The sequence below is a fragment of the Rhinoraja longicauda genome, chromosome 5 (assembly GCF_053455715.1).
Source record: "Rhinoraja longicauda isolate Sanriku21f chromosome 5, sRhiLon1.1, whole genome shotgun sequence".
Lineage (NCBI taxonomy): Eukaryota > Metazoa > Chordata > Chondrichthyes > Rajiformes > Arhynchobatidae > Rhinoraja > Rhinoraja longicauda.
The window spans coordinates 58,018,420-58,038,210 of record NC_135957.1 but is presented as its reverse complement, the minus strand read 5'-3'; the positions used below and the strand labels follow the sequence as shown (position 1 = coordinate 58,038,210).

Sequence of the window (19,791 nt, the reverse complement as noted above, 5' to 3'; positions counted from 1 at the left end):
TACCTCACGCTGCCTCTGCAAGGCCAGCAGCATAGAAACATAGAAGCATAGAAACATAGAAAATAGGTGCAGGAGTAGGCCATTCGGCCCTTCGAGCCGGCACCGCCATTCAATATGATCATGGCTGATCATCCAAAATCAGTACCCGTTCCGGCTTTTTCCCCATATCCCTTCATTCCCTTAGCCCCAAGAGCTAAATTATCTCTCTCTTGAAAAACCATAATCATAATAACGAGTCGACGCACCTTGGCCACTCCCTCTTTTCCCCTCTCCCATCAGACAAAAGGTATAGAAGTGTGAAAATGCACATCTCCAGATTCAGGAACGGTTTCCTTCCAGCTGTTGTCAGGCAACTGAATCATCCTACCACAACCAGGGAGCAGTGCTGAACTATTATCTGCCTCTTTATCCTTCATTGGACTTTGCTGGCTTTACCTCGCACTAAACGTTATTCCCTTATCATGTATCTATACACTGTAAATCGCTCAATTGTAATCATATGTTGTCTTTCTGCTGACAAAAGCTTTTTACTGTACCTCGGTATTACATGTGACAAAAAACTAACCTGAACTGAACTGGTCCTCTAGTGTTATCCAAAGTATGAATGAAGATAAAGATATTTCTCAACTCTCCCTCATAACTAATTTTGAATTTCACTGAAGATTTATCTTGGTCCTACGCTTCGAACAATGACACCAAAGCAAAACTCCACAAACATTGTTGATACTATTAGTTTTGGAAGATTGTTTATCCAATAACCTCTCTTAAGGCACAATTCTGTCCAACTAAATATGTGGAAGAACAAAGAAAGCAATTGTCTTTAACCCTGCCAGAAATTCCTAACGCTTCTAATGTTTAAATGTATCACCTATCCCTATCATGGGTTTAATCAGACTTTTTGCAGACTTATCATCCTATTTGACTCTGATCTGTATTAAAACCACTTTATCCATTACATAAAAATTGCCAAGTTGTACCTCTGTGGCATTGCCACCTTTCCCTCTACTTCAGCTTGTCTGTCAAAGAAGCCGTCAATCATGCCTTTACTACCTGCCTTTTTCAATTATTACAAGTAGGACTGGGGATGGAGGAAGGGCTATGTTAACATTTCTAGTTCACAACCATCATTGTTTCAAAACTCACCCAAAACGTTGACAGTTGATGTACATTATATTTCAGTTCCCCCCAATAACTTAAGTTTAAGTCTCCCCCCAAAGCCTTGTTCTTATGATCTTACTCCTATTTTGACAGCTTTCTGTAGCCCCCACAATGCACTAATAACACTGCATTCCTCCAAACCTGGCCTCTTGAAAATTCCAGAGTCCTTTTGGTGAGCATGCATCATCTATTGAGGCATTAAGCCCTGGAATTCCCTAATCCTCTGCTTCTTCATCTTTCTTCCTTCACAACTTTCCTTGGTGTACCCTTTAAACCAAGCTTTAATTCATCCTTTCAATTATTTCTGTCTGACTCACAGTTAACTTTTGTCCAATTATTTTTCTGTTAAATGCCTTTACACATTTGATCTATTTCATGATTGAATTGTATTTATGCACATGGGCACAGTTTATTGAACACATTTTTTTTTAACAAGCATTAATCTATGGGTGATGCGGTATTGACTAAAACTTATAACCAAATCACGAACTGAGCAGTTTAAAGCAGGAATGTTGCTGGAAATTTCAGGATACTGTTCTCTAACCTCTTTGATCCACTTTTTCTTTTATTTTTAACTAATCGCATGCAAGCCGCTGAATTTGTTGAAATAGGTGATGACATTAAACAGTGCCAATTATGGCACTTCTGCCTCATGTATGATCACCAAATCTTTGAAATCTGTGAGAATGAAAAGAGGTCATTTAACCCATTGTCTGTGACCACATCTTTAATGGGATTTGGTACTTGAATCACACCCATTCTGTGCTACAACATAGCCAATTGGGCCTCACATGAAGCACACAAAAGTCTGTTTCAAATCCACATGAACCACATGAAATACACCTCCTTTATATGCATTAACCTATTGTTAATTATATAATAGTAACAGTTTTCTGTTCTTTCGCACTGATGAAGTTATCTTAAACAATCTCTAATTTAATGCTGGCTGAAACTGGATGCACATTGACTAACCTAACAGGCTGTGCATGTACAGGCTGCGTTGCCCTAGCAGCTGTGGCGTACCTGCGGTCCATCTGTGTTTTTATGTTGTTTTTTTGTCTCGATTGTACTGTAAATGTGATGTAGGTTTTTTTGGGTTGTGTACTATGGGGTGGCGGGAACTACAAATGTAAAGTTGTCTCTTCCGAACGGAGACGCGACCTTTTGCTCTGGGCCATGTCTCCGTTCCCGCTGCAGCCTACCAACGGCCAAATCCCTGGAGCTGGCGGCCTCCACCTGCGACTCGCCTGTGGAGGCTCCGGCCGCGTGGACGACGGAAGCTCGCAGCCCTCTGGGTGGGGGCCGACATCGGGAGCTCCGGCAGCGGCAGCGTCTTCGCCGCCCCAAGTCGCGGGGCTTGGGTCAGCCCGCCGCGGACTTTTCACCGTCTGGCACGGCCTAAAATAGGCCGCGGGATTTTCTCAGCCCGGCGGGGGCTTCAATGTCGGGAGCCCAGACCGCCCCGACGTGCAGCGGCAGCGGCGGCATCTTCGCCCGCCCCGGATCGCGGGGCTTGGGTCGGCCCGCTGCGGACCTTTCACCGTCCGGCGCGGCCTGGAACGTGGCAACTACAGCAGCCTGACCGCTGGAGAAGACAGCAGGGGAAGAGAAAAGACATTCTGGCCTTCCATCACAGTGAGGAGGTGACTGGAGGAGACTCACTGTGATGGATGTTTCTTTTTGTTTGATTGTGTGTGTTATTGCTTATTTTTATTGCTCTTGTTGTTGGACTGTGGGTAATCTTTCATTTCACTGCACATTTATGTGTATGCGACAAATAAACTTGACTTGACTTGACTTGATTCAGATTCAACTGCAGATTCAGGTTAGTTTATTGTTACATACACCGGACTGCAATGAAATTCCTTGTTTGAATGAAGCTCATAGAGTGCATATCATATCATATATATACAGCCGGAAACAGGCCTTTTCGGCCCTCCAAGTCCGTGCCGCCCAGCGATCCCCGTACATTAACACTATCCTACACCCACTAGGGACAATTTTTACATTTACCCAGCCAATTAACCTGCATACCTGTACGTCTTTGGAGTGTGGGAGGAAACCGAAGATCTCGGAGAAAACCCATGCAGGTCACGGGGAGAACGTACAAACTCCTTACAGTGCAGCACCCGTAGTCAGGATCGAACCTGAGTCTCCGGCGCTGCATTCGCTGTAAAGCAGCAACTCTACCGCTGCGCTACCGTGCCGCCAAGAAGAACATGGTGACCTGCCTGAATGATTACCATCCAGTCGCACTCATGTACATAGTGTACATAGTACATAGTACATAGTGTACATGGTAATGATAAATACAGCAATAAACAGAATGACAAATATAAAAAAGCCGAACGGTGCAAAGATTGCAGTGAAGTAGTTTAAAAAACACTAGAGTGCAATAACAAACATTCCCACCTGCTTCAAAAGGGTAACTATTGTACGTTTAGTTTAGAGACACAGCATGGAAACAGGCCCTTTGGCTCACCAAGTCCACACTGACCAACCTAACACACTAGGCACAATTTACATTTATACCAAGTCAATTAACCTACAAACCTGTAAGTCTTTGGAGTGTGGAAGGAAACTGAAGATGGAGAAAGCTCATGCAGGTCACGGGGAGAACGTAAAATCTGTACAGACAGCACCCGTAGTCAGGTTCGAACCCCGATCACCAGCGCTGTAAACGCTGTAAGGCAGCAACTCTATCGCTGCACCACTGTGCCACCAAGAAGAGCATGGTGACCTGCCTGAATGATTACCATCCAGTCGCACTCATGTCCACCATGATGAAGTGCTTTGAGGGGTTGGTAATGATAGGATGGTGTGCGGAAAACAATCTGGCTCTGAATCCTTCCAAGACAAAAGAACTCATAATAGACTTCCGAAGACACAATACGGGCTACACACCACTGCATATCAGCGGGGTTTGTGTGGAAAGGGTCCCTGCCTTCAAGTTCCTGGGCACGCATATTGCTGAGGATCTCTCCTGGACCACAAACACCATAGTGGCAGTCAAAAAGGCACAGCAGCGGCTCTACTTTCTGAGGATCCTCAGGAAGAACAACCTGCAAGAGCAGCTGCTAGTGACTTTCTACCGTTGCACCATCGAGAGTGTGCTGACGTACTGTATTTCTATGTGGTACACCAGCAGCTCAGAGGCAGACAAGAAAGCCCTTCAGAGGGTCATCAACTCTGCAAAGAAAATCATTGGTTGCCCACTGCCCTCTCTAGAGGAACTTTAGTTCATCCGCTGCCTCAGCAGAGCAGCCAACATCCTGAGGGATCCTTCCCACCCTGGTCATCAGCTGCTCGAACTGCTGCCCTCTGGTAGACGGTTCAGGTCCATTACATCACGGACTAATAGACTCAAAAACAGCTTCTACCCCAGCATCATACGTGAGCTGAACACTGCCAGACACTCACATAAAACTGAATGGAAGGAACGGAACTGATCGGAACATTGTCAGTTACTTGTCAGAAAACATAAGCCTCAATTTAATACATGTTTACATCCTAATGCACTTATATTGCTTAACATTTGCTAAACTTATTACATGTTATACCCGACCACACCTTATATTTAATTACATTATTTCTTTTATTTTTTTTAAAACGGCACTACCGATGCATTTGCAATATGTTAGCTCTCATTGCTGTGCAATAACTTGCCGTCTTGATTGCACTGTACACTGCCTTGACCGTATTGTAATTGTTTTGTCTATATTGTATTAGAGGTCAGTTTGTTTAATTCAGTAGATTAGGTTTAGCTTATTATGGATAAAGGTTTATCCTTTGTACTGTCTGCTGTGTGTGATTGCATCATCTGGACTGCTTTAATTTCGATGTACTTTGTGCAGTGACAATAAAGGTTTTTTGCATTTAATGCCACAAATCAACTCCTACCTCAGAAATGATCTGCTTCCACTTCAATTTGACTATTGTTACAACAGGTCAACAGCAAATGCTGCTCAATGCTCTCCACTCGGATCTGGAACAACTGGAAAACAGGAACACAAACATTAAGCTGTTGTTCATTGCCAACAGCTTGGCATTTGACACAATTATCCCTTCCATATGCACTACCAAACTCCAAGACTTTGGCTTCAGTTCCTCCCCCTGCAAATGGACCCTTGATTTCCTCAACAGCAAACCTTATTATCTGAATGGTGTCAAGTTAGGAAAAGGGGACGTACAACGAGATCTGGGTGTCCTAGTTCATCAGTCACTGAAAGGAAGCATGTAGGTACAGCAGGCAGTGAAGAAAGCCAATGAAATGTTGGCCTTCATAACAAGAGGAGTTGAATATAGGAGCAAAGAGGTCCTTCTGCAGTTGTACAGGGCCCTAGTGAGACCGCACCTGGAGTACTGTGTGCAGTTTTGGTCTCCAAATTTGAAGAAGGATATTCTTGCTATTGAGGGCGTTCAATGTAGGTTTACTAAGTTAATTCCCGGAATGTCGTATGTTGAAAGACTGGAGCGACTAGGCTTGTATACACTGGAATTTAGAAGGATGAGAGGAGATCTTATCGAAACATATAAGATTATTAAGGGGTTGGACACGTTAGAGGCAGGAAGCATGTTCCCAATGTTGGGGGAGTCCAGAACCAGGAGCCACAGTTTAAGAATAAGGGAAGTTAGAACAGAGATGAGGAAAAACTTTTTCAGTCAGAGAGTTGTAAATCTGTGGAACTCTCTACCTCAGAAGGCAGTGGAGGCCAATTTTCTGAATGCATTCAAGAGAGAGCTAGATAGAGCTCTTAAGGATATCGGAGTCAGGGGTACGGGGAGAAGGCAGGAACGGGGTACTGATTGAGAATGATCAGCCATGATCACATTGAATGGTGGTGCTGGCTCGAAGGGCCGAATGGCCTACTCCTGCATCTATTATCTCTTGTCTTATTCAATGCAGATAAGTACCAACATATCCTCCTCATTGACCATCAACACAGGTACATCTCAAGGCTCTCTTTACACACATGACAGTGTGGCTCAGCACAACTTCAATGTTGTCGTCAAATTTGCCAATGACACTGTTGTTGACTGAATCACTAGTCAGGGTGCAGGACAGTAATAGAATACATGATTGAGTGCATTAACAATAACCACTCTCCCAATGTCAACAAAATCAAGAAAGTAGAAAACATCAAAAAGAGGAAGTCAGGAGACCACGTGCTAGTTTTCATTGGTGTCAGCAGTTGAGGGAGTTAGCAGCTTCAAATCCTTGGGCCTAGCACATAGATGCAATCATGAAGAAGCCACACCAGCACCTGTACTTTCTGAGAAGCTTAAAGAGATTTGACGTGTCACCAAATAGTCTAACAAACTTTAGACATAGATTATGTCTAAAATACTATAGTTTAGTTTTGAATTTAACATACAATTGAGGGGGTTGGTGCAATATAGTGCTAACCCTCACTTTTGTGAAAAGTGAGTTATATGCATTAACACTACCCTTACCCACTACCCTACAACCTGTAAAAAAATCATATTTAAATTCAACTGATAAGTTGGTCAAATAACATAAGCATCTTCTTGTTTGTTTTGTGATTTATGGATTTTTCAAATGTGAATATCCCATAACGACACATTTGTGGGCAGCAGTATATTGCACCAACCCCCTCAATTTTAAATCAATCAAAAATGAACTTCATAAACAAGGATAACACTTTTTATTTCTGTCATTCATTGTAAGATTTACATCATTTTGTGTGCAAGATATACAGGGGTTGCACTGTTTCGCGTATCAGCTAACCAATGAAAAGATCAGGTCCGGATTTATACCAGCTCTTCACCTCCCCCCCCCCCCCCCCCTTGTCTGAAGAAGGGTTCCAACATCACCCACCCTTTTTCTCCAGAGATGCTGCCTGGCCCGGTGATTTACTCCATCACTGTTTCTATCCGAATTGGATTCATGCTTCTGTGCCACGTTAGGCAGCATTGGTCATTTTAGTGGCTGTCAAGTGTTTTTAACTAATCAATTCACCAATTCAAATTTTCTTGGCTCTAAGTATAAAGTTAAATGTCTTTTCAATTATATTGTGGATACAGTAGAGTTCTATTGTTTGATAATGCGTAATCTCTGCTGTGCTTCCATGACTTTTTAAAATAAAGCAAAAAGAGATACAGCTCGTGGAGGTGAAGTTAAAATTAACAGAGAAAGCAAATATTAAATATTAAAACAGAGAAATTAAATATAGTGTATGAAAATAACTGCAGATGCTGGTACAAATCGAAGGTATTTATTCACAAAATGCTGGAATAACTCAGCAGGTCAGGCAGCATCTCAGGAGAGGAATGGGTGACGTTTTGGGTCAATAGACAATAGGTGCAGGAGGAGGCCATTCGGCCCTGCGAGCCAGCACCGCCATTCAATGTGATCATGGCTGATCATTCTCAATCAGTACCCCGTTCCTGCCTTCTCCCCATACCCCCTGGCTCCGCTATCCTTAAGAGCTCTATCTAGCTCTCTCTTGAATGCATTCAGAGAATTGGCCTCCACTGTCTTCTGAGGCAGAGAATTCCACATATTCACAACTCTCTGACTGTAAAAGGTTTTTCCTCATCTCAGTTCTAAATGGCCTACCACTTATTCTTAAACTGTGGCCCCTTGTTCTGGACTCCCCCAACATTGGGAACATGTTTCCTACCTCTAACATGCCCAACCCCTTAATAATCTTATACATTTCGATAAAATCTCCTCTCATCCTTCTAAATTCCAGTGTATACAAGCCTAGTCGCTCCAGTCTTTCAACATATGATAGTCCCGCCATTCTGGGAATTAACCTAGTAAACCTACGCTGCACACCCTCAATAGCAAGAATATCCTTCCTCAAATTTGGAGACCAAAACTGCACACAGTACTCCAGGTGCGGTCTCACTAGGGCCCTGTACAACTGCAGGTAGAGACTGGTTGGGTGAGATTCCTTCTCTCCTGAGATGCTGCCTGACCTGCTCAGTTACTCCAGCATTTTGTGAATAAATAGTTCATTAAATATGATCAATTGGCCTGATACAGACGGAATGGATCTCTACTCTAGTGCAAATATTCAATCAGTAACATCCAAAGTTTAAAGATCACGAAGCTGCAACTCTTCTAGAAATAGTTATAAATGTCAACTTTATCCAAGAAGTTGAACAAAAATAATTGTTTGCAAACATTTTCTATACGAACAAATCGCAGAGTTGTGAACACTGCCCAGTCCAGCACACCAAGAACCTGCTTACTAAAATGGCGCTGAAAGGTACCCATGACCTACTACGGTTTGTAGGGTGGAGTGGTCTATCTTGCTCCTCTAGTATCTTTGATCTGCATCGCGACGAGGAAGGTCGCAGCAATGAAACGTGTTGTGGGGAGTGGGGCAGAAAGCCGCAGGCAGTGGGCAGACGCCAATGGATCGGTCGAGTGAAAAGCGTCAACCCCAAAGTAACCTGGAGAATCACATAGCTTGAAAACAACAACTGTCTAACTACACAACTGTGAAAATATAACATTCCCTCAGGAAGTGCGGACGGTTGACTGGCGCGCGGAACCGTTGCACCACAGGAGTAATCCTGGATAAATTTCCATTAAAGGTGTGCGGGTCCGCCGCCGCCAGGCCGCCGGTTAATCCGTTGAAGACAAACGAATCGTTTCCAGCCACGAGCGCAGCCCGCGGACCACGGCCGGAAATACCCATTACTTGTCATAAGGAGTAGAGGAAGGTTTCGCAGCGGTCGGGGGGTATAGCTCAGTGGCAGAGCATTTGACTGCAGATCAAGAGGTCCCCGGTTCAAATCCGGGTGCCCCCTTTATTGGTCTTTTCACAACTATGGAATAGGTTGCATTTCAGTTTTATGTCCACCAACTACGTTTAAATTACAACCCCCCCCCCCTCGTGTAAAATGAACCAAACTTCAAATGCACAATGTCCACTATTTTAAATCTGTATTTTAAATTTGGTCTGATAATCTATTGAGGCATTAAGCCCTGGAATTCCCTAATCCTCTGCCTCTTCATCTTCCTTCACAACTTTCCTTGGTGTATCCTTTAAATCAAGCTTTAATTCATCTTTTCAATTATTCTTGAATTCAATGAAGCTTCTTGCCAATCCTGGTATTTTCAAGCCTAGTATTGCATTCTTCCCCCTTGTATCATCTCCCTGCAGAAGGGTCCTGATCCGAAACGTGACCTATCCATGTTCACCAGAGCCTGGCCCGCTGAGTTACTCTGCCACTCTGTCCGTTTTATGGTAAAGTTCCTTGTTTCCACACCAGTACTGCACATTTATTTCTGGACACTGGCGTTGTATTGCAGAAAATAAGTTTGGAAAGGCCGAAGGAAAAGCAAAGGAAAAGCTAAAGCAAAGGAAAAGCTGAAATAAAGAGACTTAGAAATGGCTTTGCCCTTATTACAAGTACCTGTTGACGTGTGAATATGATTTTAAATAAAAACGTTGCTTGTGCAATAATCAACTCCCCATATACAATAATACACAAATGATAGCTGTAAAATCAACAGAATAAAGGAAATTCTAAACTAGGATATCAGTCACTTCACTCGGCAAAACATTATAAATAAGTGGGATAGATTTGCACACATAGACAATAGACAATAGGTGCAGGAGGAGGCCATTTGGCCCTTCGATTGGGGCTGGAGCCTTCTGAATTGTAGAAGCATGAAACTTTACCTAAATATTTTGTGTAAGAAGGAACTGCAGATGCTAGTTGAAACCGAAGATAGACACAAAAAGCTGGAGTAACTCAGCAGGACAGGCAGCATCTCTGGAGAGAAGGAATGGGGTGATGTTTCGGGTTGAGACCCTTCTTCAAACTTTGGATCTTGTCTCACTGTAGAGGACACAATAAATCAAGAAAAACTAAGGAAACCCAAGCCTCGTGCTGCACCTTTCTCATCTCCCCCTAAAATTATTCTGCAGAAGGGTCCTTTTCCGAAACATCACCTATCCATCTCTTCACAAATGCTGGCTGACTCGCTGAGTTACTCCAGCACTTTGTGACCTTTTATTAGCAGCAGAAGTAAGCTAATTGTCCCTTTGAACCTCTTCTGCATTCAATTAGATCCTAAATCCTACCTTCTCTCCTAAAATGGATAAACCCTTTATTCTGAACCTATGCCCCCAGTTCAATTATACGCCGAACAGGGGAAACCATCTCATCATCTGCCCTATTAAGTCGCTTCCGAATCTTCTATTTCAATACAATCATCTCTTTTTTTTAATGTTCCAATGAAATAGATTCAACCTGTTTAGCATTTCTTCATGCCATCCCCTCATCATATGACTCAACCCAGTGAACCTTCTCTGCACCCTCCGTAAATATGGAGACAAAATTGTATATGGCATTCCAGAGGGAGCCTCACATGTGCCCTGCAACATCCCATTACTTATTTTTATTCTGTATATCTCATGAAATGAAGGCCATTACCCCAATAATTACTTGCACTAGAACTTCCACAACAGATTGAAGACCAATTTGAAAATTACCAATTTTCCTGACTTCCTGCTGTTTGTTAGATAGTCATTAATCCAAATATATTATCCCCTATCACGTGTTCTTGTGCAGACACAAGGAACTGCAGATGCTGGCATCTTGATCAAAATGTGCTGGAGTAAATTAGCGGGTCGGGCAACATTTGTGGAGGGAACAGATAAGTGACATTTCAGGTTAGGACTTTTCTTCAGTCTGAAGAATGCTTTCCATAGCGTATCAGTAAAAGTTTGAGAGAAGCCTCCTGGACGTTCCAGATCTTCTCAAAATGTAAAGGCATTGATGTATTTTCTCAATAGTTGCATCAGTGTGAAAGGACCAGGCCAGGTTGTTGGTGATATGGATACCTATGAATTTGAAGCTGTTGACTAGCTCTTTTGATAAGGAGGTGTTCACCCCTCTCTTCCTTAGGTCAGCGACCTTTCATCTTGCTGACATTAAGGGCTAGGTTGTTTGACATGAGGTTGTAAATCTCTTTTATGTCTCATTATTGTTGACCAGGCTGAATACAATGCTATCAACAGTGAACTTAAAGATTGGGTTGACGTTGTACTTGGTCATACAGTCATGGCTGTACTGGGAGTAGAGAAGGGAGCACGCAACCCTCAGGAGCACCAGTGTTGATGGTCAGGATGGAGAAAATATGATGACCAATTCTAACCAACTGAGGTCTGCCAGTCAGGAATCAAGAAAGCATTCCAGACGGAGGCCTCAAGATCAATGTCCAACAGATTAGAGGAGAACTTATTCAGTATTGAAAGTGTTGAAGGCTGAGCTGTTGTCAATGAATAGCATTCTGACTTGTGTTTTTATTGTCAAGATGATCCAGAGATGAACAAAATGCAAGATAGATGGCAGCCTCTGTAGATCTTCTTTTCCTGTACACAAATTGCAAGGGAGACTTGTGCTCATTAGGGCCATTACTAATCTTTCAAAGGACTTCATTATGTTTGATGCTAATGCTATAGGATGGTAGCCATTGAAGCAGGTTATTTTAGTTTTCTTAGGAACTAGAATGATGGGGGTTTCCTTGAAGCAGGTGTGAACAGTTGACTGTTGAAGTGAAAGGTTGAAGATGTTAGGTACTATCATGGCCATTTGGTCAATGCACGAGTTAAGAACCCATCATGTACTCATCCAAGTTGGCCACTTTCTGAGAGTTTACCCTTGTGAAAGCAGATCTGATTTCTTCTGCCAAGATGTATGGGGCAGAGCCAGTGGGGACTGGGGCGATATGACTTGGTGGAGGTTTGTTTGCCTGTTCAAAGCAGGCTTAAAAGACATTGATCTCAACAGCTGATGCATTGTTGCCAGAAATATCAATATAGACAATTACCAATTTACAATGGTTACTGAAATAGTGTGATAAAATTAGAAATAGAGTCAGACAGCCCAGAAACAGGCCCTTTAGCTCTTGTCTAGCCAACCAGGTTTTATAACTTTTATTCTTTAAAAATAACCTCTATTACAATGTATCTTAATGGAATATCCTACCTTTGCATGCAGGTTTCATATTTGAAAATTAAATACGTTAACCTACATTTTAGAAACCATCAATATTTATTTCTCCTACTATGTTTTTAGACTGGAATTGTGTGTAAAGATTACAAATTGGAATTGGGAGTCTCAATCGTTTCTAGCCTGTGAATGGAATAATATTGTATAGAATAGACCAACTGAAACAAACCAAGAGAACCTGCTAGCTATTTACAGCAATTCTCAGAAGGTTCATCGATCTAAATTGTGTAGGAAAATAACGAGTTAATTCAGTATTCTCTCTTATAATCATCTTCCCCCATGTCCACCTGTTTTTACAAGCTACATTGATAATGTTGTCAATCCCCTTCAGACCCCCCACCCCCGCTTGGTGACGCCACACATCTCCCCCCCCCCCCCCCCCCCACACACACACACACACACACACACACACACACGTCCCCCGTCTCCACGGCAACCGCTCGATCACTCGGCCGGCCACTGGCTGCGGGGAGGTGGCAGGAGGGAGCAATCGAGCTCCGGCCCTTGACAACCGGAACTGGAGGCGGTGCCGCTGAGAGGAAGAGAGAGAGAGAGAGAGAGAGAGGGATAGAGGGGGAGAGAGAGAGAGAGAGAGATAGAGGGGGAGAGAGAGAGAGAGAGAGAGAGAGAGAGAGAGAGAGAGAGAGAGAGATCAGGGTTTCCTTCAACCGCCGCCCGCGCTCTCTTCCCATCGCAGCGGCAAACATGGCCTCTATGACTGGGGGCACGGCGGCGGCGGTGCCGGCGGCAGGTGCGAGGGCGAGCCCCGGCCCCTCCATGTTCCGCTGGCTGGAAGTGTTGGAGAAGGAGTTCGACAAGGCCTTCGTGGACGTGGACCTGCTGCTGGGCGAGATCGACCCCGATCAGTCCGAGATCACGTATGAGGGCCGCCAGAAGATGACAGCGCTCAGCTCTTGCTTCGCACAGCTGTGCCACAAGGCGCAGACCGTCTTCCAGATCAACCACAAACTGGAGGTGAGGGCAGTGTTTTAATGCGGCGTCCCCGACCCGGGGCCAGGGATAATGTATTCCTATCTAAATTAAGGCAGTACTCAACAACATCCCAAACTGAGGGCGAGCAAGTGTATTTCCATCTGGATGGGGTTGTGTACTTAATGGATTTGTGACTGCAGACCTTGCAGATGATTGTCAGTGTAATAATGTCACAACATGCCCTGTGCACAACAGCATCCCGACTTAGGGTGAAGGCCAAAATATCAACACCTCAGTGTAGTCCCTGCCCCAAATCATTGTTACCCGGTGTAGGGTGATGTTTAATACAGTTTATCTGTACGCGAGGGCAGATAAGAGATATAATTATGATGAGAGACTGTGTAAATTCAAAACTTGACTGAGGGTGTGCTCTGTCACGTCCAACTACAGAGCCTATGTATCAATTGTTAAAGGTCAAGAGAGTTTAATTGTCATATGTACCGGCAACAGTGAATGACATTCTTGCTGCATCTTTATAAGTCCATTGATGCAATAACACACAAAGAAATATATAATAATTAATAATATAATAAATTAATAATCAGTGATGTGTCAGTACTAAGTAGACCATAATGACTGAAAACTGAAGTACAATAGTGCAACCAAAACAAAGTCCGTAATAGATCATAGTTGCTGAGAAATTTGGTGTTGGGCAGTGTTCAAGAGGAGCATGATGGTTGCTGGGAAGAATCTGTATTCGCAGCAACCGCAGGTTCTCAGGCTCATGTACATTCTTTCCGATGGTAGTGATGGTACTTAACTGCTTTTTTGAGGCAGTGCCTCCTGTAGATCCTTTCAGTAGTGGGGTGGTCAGTACTTATGATGGAAGGGGCAATGTCTACCATTTTCTGCAGTCTCTTTGTTACTGAGCGTTCGTGTTATTGGACCAGGCTACGATGCAACCTGTGAGTATGCTCTCTATCATACATTCGTAGAAGTTTGACAGAGCATTTGATGACATACTGAATCTCCTCAATCTTCTAAGTAGAGGGATTGATGAGCTTTCTTTGTAATTGTATCAGTGTGCTGGGCCCAGGATAGATCTTCAAAGAAATATATGCCCAGGGACTTGAAGCTGTTGACTCTCCACTACTGTGCTTTCACTGAAGACAGGTTCACAAATTTTTAGCTTTCCCTTCCTGAAGTTAACATCAGCCTTTTGGTCTTATTTACATAAAGTGCCAGATTGTTGTGCTGACAACATTCAATTGACAATGTTGATAACCTCTACTATTGTGATATATTAGAGTAATCTCTAATAAGTCTGTTCTGGAGTCAGTTCAGCTGTTGCCCAGAAATATGGTGGAAAATCTCAAGTTACTTGAACAGTAAATATATCCTTTAGTGTCTGAAATAAACGTGATTTAAGACCAATGCTTTGGAAAATCCAAAGCATTTTATAAATTCATTAAATACAAGAGGGTAACTGGACAGGACACAGGCAATTTGCCAGAATGTTGCCTGGGAAGGAGCATTTCAGTATCGTGGAGGGACTGGAAAGTCTGAGTTTGTTTTCTTTAGAAGAGAGAAGCCTTGGGTGTATACTAAATTATGAGGGCCACAGATTGAGTGGTAATAAGGAACGTTTCCCCTTAACAGTGGTATCATTGAGAAGAATGGTTAAGTTTAAAGCTTGGGATTTCGAGGAAAAGAGTGGCTGAAATCTGGAACACACTCCTGAAGTCTGGTGGAGGCAGGCATGCTTACACCATGTAAGAAGTATTTAGAGGTGGATTGAGACTCCATGATTAAGAATGCTTCAGGCTATTTGCTGGAAATTGAGATTAGTATGGATAGGTACTTGATTGCCAGTAGGATGGGTCAAAGGGCCTGATTCTGCTCTGTATGACCAAAATATGAGTATGTTTCTCATTAATAACGAAACAGCACTATTCTACTGTGATAAGACATTCATGCATTAGGATGGGGGATGAATTTGTGCGGGGAGAACTTGTCTCATGAATTTGAGTTTTTGGAAGAGGTCTTGGACAAGACATACATGATTGTCTTTGGAAGAGGTCTTGGCCAATTGTATTCAGTTTGATCACCTGACTGTCGGAAAGACGTCATTAAGCTCGGAAGTGTGCTGAGAAGATTTACAAGGATATAGCCAGGACTCGAGGGCCTGAGCTACAGGGAAGGATTGGGCAGACTAGAACTTTATTCCTTTGCGTGCCAAGGTTTAGGAGATCTTACAGAGGTGTATAAAATCATGAGGGGAACAGACAGGGTACGGAGTCTTTTTCCTAGGGTAGGGGAATTAAGAACCGGAGAGGATAGGTTTAAAGTGAGATGGGAAAGATTTAGTAGAAACCTGAGGGGCAACGTTTTCTAACAGAGTGTGGTGGGTATCTGGAACAGGCTGCCAGAGGAAGTAGTGAAGGTAGGTACAATAAAAACCATAAAAATATATATTTTGGCATGCAGAGGAAAGATTTAGAGGGACAGGACTAAACCACAGGTAAACGGGACTAGCTTAGATGAGGCATCTTGCTCGATGTGGACAAGTTGGACCAAAAGGCCTGTTTCCACGCTGTATGACTCTTGACTATATAATCCATTTAATTCCCTGCCCACAACCATTCAAAGCAGAATAACAGCATCTGGGAAGGTCTCTGGTTCTTCAAGGTTTACGGCAGAAGCACATAGAAGCCTTGCACAAGCTGTGAAAGGACTGCACAGCATTCCTAACCACCAACTCCATCCATCCCATCAAGCACTAGTAATCCTATGTGGAGGAGGATGTGAATTATTCTGGACCCTGGGATTGTCTAAGTATACAAATCTGATAAGTACCAGTAGAACCTGTAGATCAGGCTGATCAACCACTTGAATAGCTTGTATAATAATTGTTTGATTGCTTTTGATACCTAAACAGCTAAGAACAAATATTTTCGGCTCTAGTCATTACCATTGAAATGTTGTTGTAGGTGGATTGAAATAATTGTCCAAGGGAGTGTTGTGTTAGTAGCTGCAATGCGTAGCATTAAATAGGAAAAAGATTTAGCCAAAATAAAAGAGACTCCATTTTGTAGACTTGGAAATTGCAAGCAAAAGGTATTCAGTATGTACTGATCTAGACTAGATCTTCATGTGATTTGATGTAACACCTTTAAGGAGAATAGTCAAATTATATTTTTTGATATTTTATTGGAATGCATTTGAAATCCAAAAAAACCCCACAACTTTTTCATTTGCTTTAAAATAGCCATGGCCTTCCTTCACTAGATATGAATGATACTAACTTGAATATTTTTTTGATAATGCCACAGAATTTCAGAGTATTTATTGTGTGCTGTTCTAGTCGTCCTTTTACAGGAAAGATATGGAGGCTTTGGAGAATGTGCAGGTTTACTGGGACACAGACTTGATCAGAGGGTATCAGCAAAAAGGGGAGGTTGGACAAATTTACATTGTTTTTTCTGTAGTGTCACTGGCTGAGAGGAAGTCTGATAGAAATTTATCAATTATGAGGTGTAGATAAGGTACTCGGTTAGAATAATTTTTCTCAGGATAGAAATGTCATGGTTTTAAGGTAAAAGGGGGAAAGTTCAAAGGAGATGTTTAGCACAGGTTGTTTTTACCCAGAGAGCGGTAGTGGAATGCATGGCCAAAGGTCATGGTGGAAGCAGGTAAAATTTTGTTATTTAAGATGCTTTTAGATAGGCATAAGTGGGGAGTGGGGGACTATACTGTAGATCATGTAAAAGGGATTAGTTCAAGGAATTAGTTCAATTTAGCATCGTGTTCAATCCAGAATTATGGGCTGAAATGCCGGCTCTATAGTTAATTGTTTGGATTTGTGATATTTAAAAATTTAGTTTAGTTTTTACTTCATTTTTTTCCAAAATATCTTCTTAAATTTTGAGTAAAATTTTGTTTGATCATTTTTGTAAAGGTCGAGGTGAAAAGTAGATACAAGGAAAAAACTCAGGAAGTTAAGTTGAGCAAGCAATGTTTTTGGATATTGCTAACAATGCAGCCACAAAGGAGTTTACCAACTCTCTTTGATAGATTTGTACAGCCAAGAAAAACATATTAGGAAGACACAAAATGAATGAGTAACTCAGTGGGTCAGGCTGCATCCCTGGAGAACATAGATAGGCGGCACCTCGGGGCTGAACCCTTCTTCAGACTATTTACTATAAAAAACATATTAGGGATGGTCTGTATCATCAATGTGGTTGTACATTTAAATAAAGCTGCAGCAAAACAAATTAAATTACTTTAATAAAGTTATTTAATGTAAATCACTAACGAGCAGTAGATGTTACGGCAGTGAAGCTGTTTTGACCTATGAAATACTTTTAGTGGGAAATACCTCGTATGGATTAGAATAGTACTTTGTATATTTTAACTCGATTAGTACCAATGACCTGAATGATCGAAAAATGTTGTATGCTGTAAGAGGTTTCTGCGCCGAGCTTTCGCCCGACCTAAGGTCCCCGTGCCTTGCTCTGATCCCTTGACCAGGCCGCGCACACTGGTTCCCCGTGAGTGGTTCGACCCACTCACCCCCTACGGTTCTAGACACTGGACTTAGATGCAGGAGCGTTTATAGTGCAGAAAATTCAACCAGACCAGATTTGAAGACCAGGGTTTAAATGGAAAAGGCTTTTATTGAGCGCTTGGGACTATTGTCCATGAATACTTATACAGTTCTATAAGACATATCTATAAGACACATACCGAATTACATGAATACTTTTGACTATGAATCATAAAACGCACAGTTCTACAAGACATATACATGAATACCTTTTACTCTGAATTCTAAAACGCACAGTTCTACAAGACATATACACGACTGTAAGATGGGGAACGTACGACACATCGCAAAATTGACCAACACATATTCCTTTACACACCCACGTTTATTCAAACCACCCTCCCCTCTACACTAAACTATGTCCAGGATATGCAGGATTGGGGTACATGCTCACCATGGGGCTATTACTGGGGTTACTGGCTGTTCGTGCTGCTTCTCCGCTGCTTTCCGTGAGGGTCGTGCTTGTCCCGTGAGTTTCTTCCTTCCGTTTCTTGCGTTCCTTGCAGGTTTTCTTGCAGGTTTTCTTGCAGTATTTCTTCTCGAGTTGCGTGCCTGTTCCTCTCTCTTGCATCCGTTCTTCTTGCCTGTCTTTTCTTCCTCCTGCATCCGTTTGACTTGAGTTTCTTGCATGAGTTGCAGGTTTCTTCTTGCTTTCAGTTTAAAACCCAAAGGTCGTGGCCAGTTATACTATTCTGACCCGTCCTATCTCCCGCCAGATCTTGGGATCTCTTTGTTCAAAAAGATATGTATGAGTTCTCTCTCTGATCTGCGCTTATGTCCGGGGGTAGCGGGGATGGCCAGACGGTGTTAATTGGTATTTTGTTGCGAGGTGATGGGTTTAACTGGTTTCCCATCACCTACCAGGTAGTTTTCTATGGGCTATTGTGCCCCGTTAACGAGATTAACTGTGTAGGTCGGCTTGGGGCATTGTGAGTATGCTGATGTCAGCGCCCCAGTGTCTGGACTTCGACCTGGTTTCGCAGGTTTCTGCATGGCCAATACCCATCCATTGTTCTGGCCGTGGCTTTGCAGAAACCTAGAGACTGGGCTGTAAGGTTTTTACTTTTGTGGCTGGTCACGAGGTCCTGCAGCCATCTTAGGACCCACAGGTTGTGACATCCCTTGGTAAACTGACCGCAGCCTTTCTCCGCTATCAGCCCCAGTCTCCCGTTTAAAATGTCCAAAACTGCAGCTCTTTGGTTTGGTGTTGCATTCAGAATGAGGGAAAACTTCTCAAATCTTACAATGCCCCACTTTCAGTTTTATCAATTAGCCTCTCAAAGTTTTTACAGCAATTAGTGATGTCTGGATGTATGATTAATTGGAGCCATTTCTGGCAAAGGTATATCCAAAAAGAGTCATCGGTGTAGCATTATGCCATCTTTCTACAACTTTTACAATGTGCACATTGAATGCCGTATCCTTTTATTAAATAGATACAGTTATTACAAAGGCTTCTCGGCCCACCAAGTCCATGCTGACCATTGATCATCTGTTCACACGAGTTTTATGTTATCCCACTTTCCCATCAGGAAATTTACAATTAACCTATAATCTTTAGGTTAAATGGCCTCTGTAAGGAAACCAGAGTTGACCAGCGCACCCAGATGAAACCCATGCTGTCACAAGGAAAATGTTCAAACTCCATACAGATAGCACTCGAGGTTACAATCGAACCCGGCACTGTGAGGCAGCAGCTGTGCCACTGCACCACGCAAAACTGGAGCTCTCTGGAGCTTTGGAGACTGAAAGGGTACCTGGCAGGCATAGATAGGGTAGATAGTCAGTGGTTCTTTCCCAGGGTGGAAATGCCCACCGTTCACAAATACCACCCATTTACACTAATTTTATATTAATCTAATTATTCTCCTTTGCATTCTTTTCAACTCCCTCAGATTCTCTCACTTATTGACACACATGAGGCAACTTATGGCTGTCGCCCACATATCTTTGGAGTGTTGATGGAAATGGGAGGAAATCCATGCCATTGTTACTTAAATTTAACCGCTCTTCAGCTAGTGTCACTATTAAGTGTCATTCATTCTTTCATGGCAATAGACAATAGGTGCAGGAGTAGGCCATTTGGCCCT

At 42.8% G+C, this 19,791-nt stretch overlaps 1 protein-coding gene and 1 non-coding gene across 3 annotated transcripts in view; both read left to right on the top strand.

Annotated features, from left to right (window-relative positions):
• Positions 1–8,871: 8,871 nt before the first annotated feature.
• trnac-gca (transfer RNA cysteine (anticodon GCA)) lies at positions 8,872–8,943 on the top strand. Its single transcript has one exon. It is a non-coding gene; the product is annotated as a tRNA-Cys (tRNA).
• Positions 8,944–12,636: 3,693 nt separating this feature from the next.
• The window catches only part of gopc (golgi-associated PDZ and coiled-coil motif containing), a 32,119-nt gene continuing 24,964 nt past the window's right edge, over positions 12,637–19,791 (top strand). For both annotated transcript variants that reach the window (XM_078399615.1, XM_078399614.1), the window contains exon 1: positions 12,637–13,134. In XM_078399615.1, the coding sequence (XP_078255741.1) occupies positions 12,865–13,134 (270 nt within the window). In that variant the 5' untranslated portion in view covers positions 12,637–12,864. The remainder of the gene's footprint in view (positions 13,135–19,791) is intronic.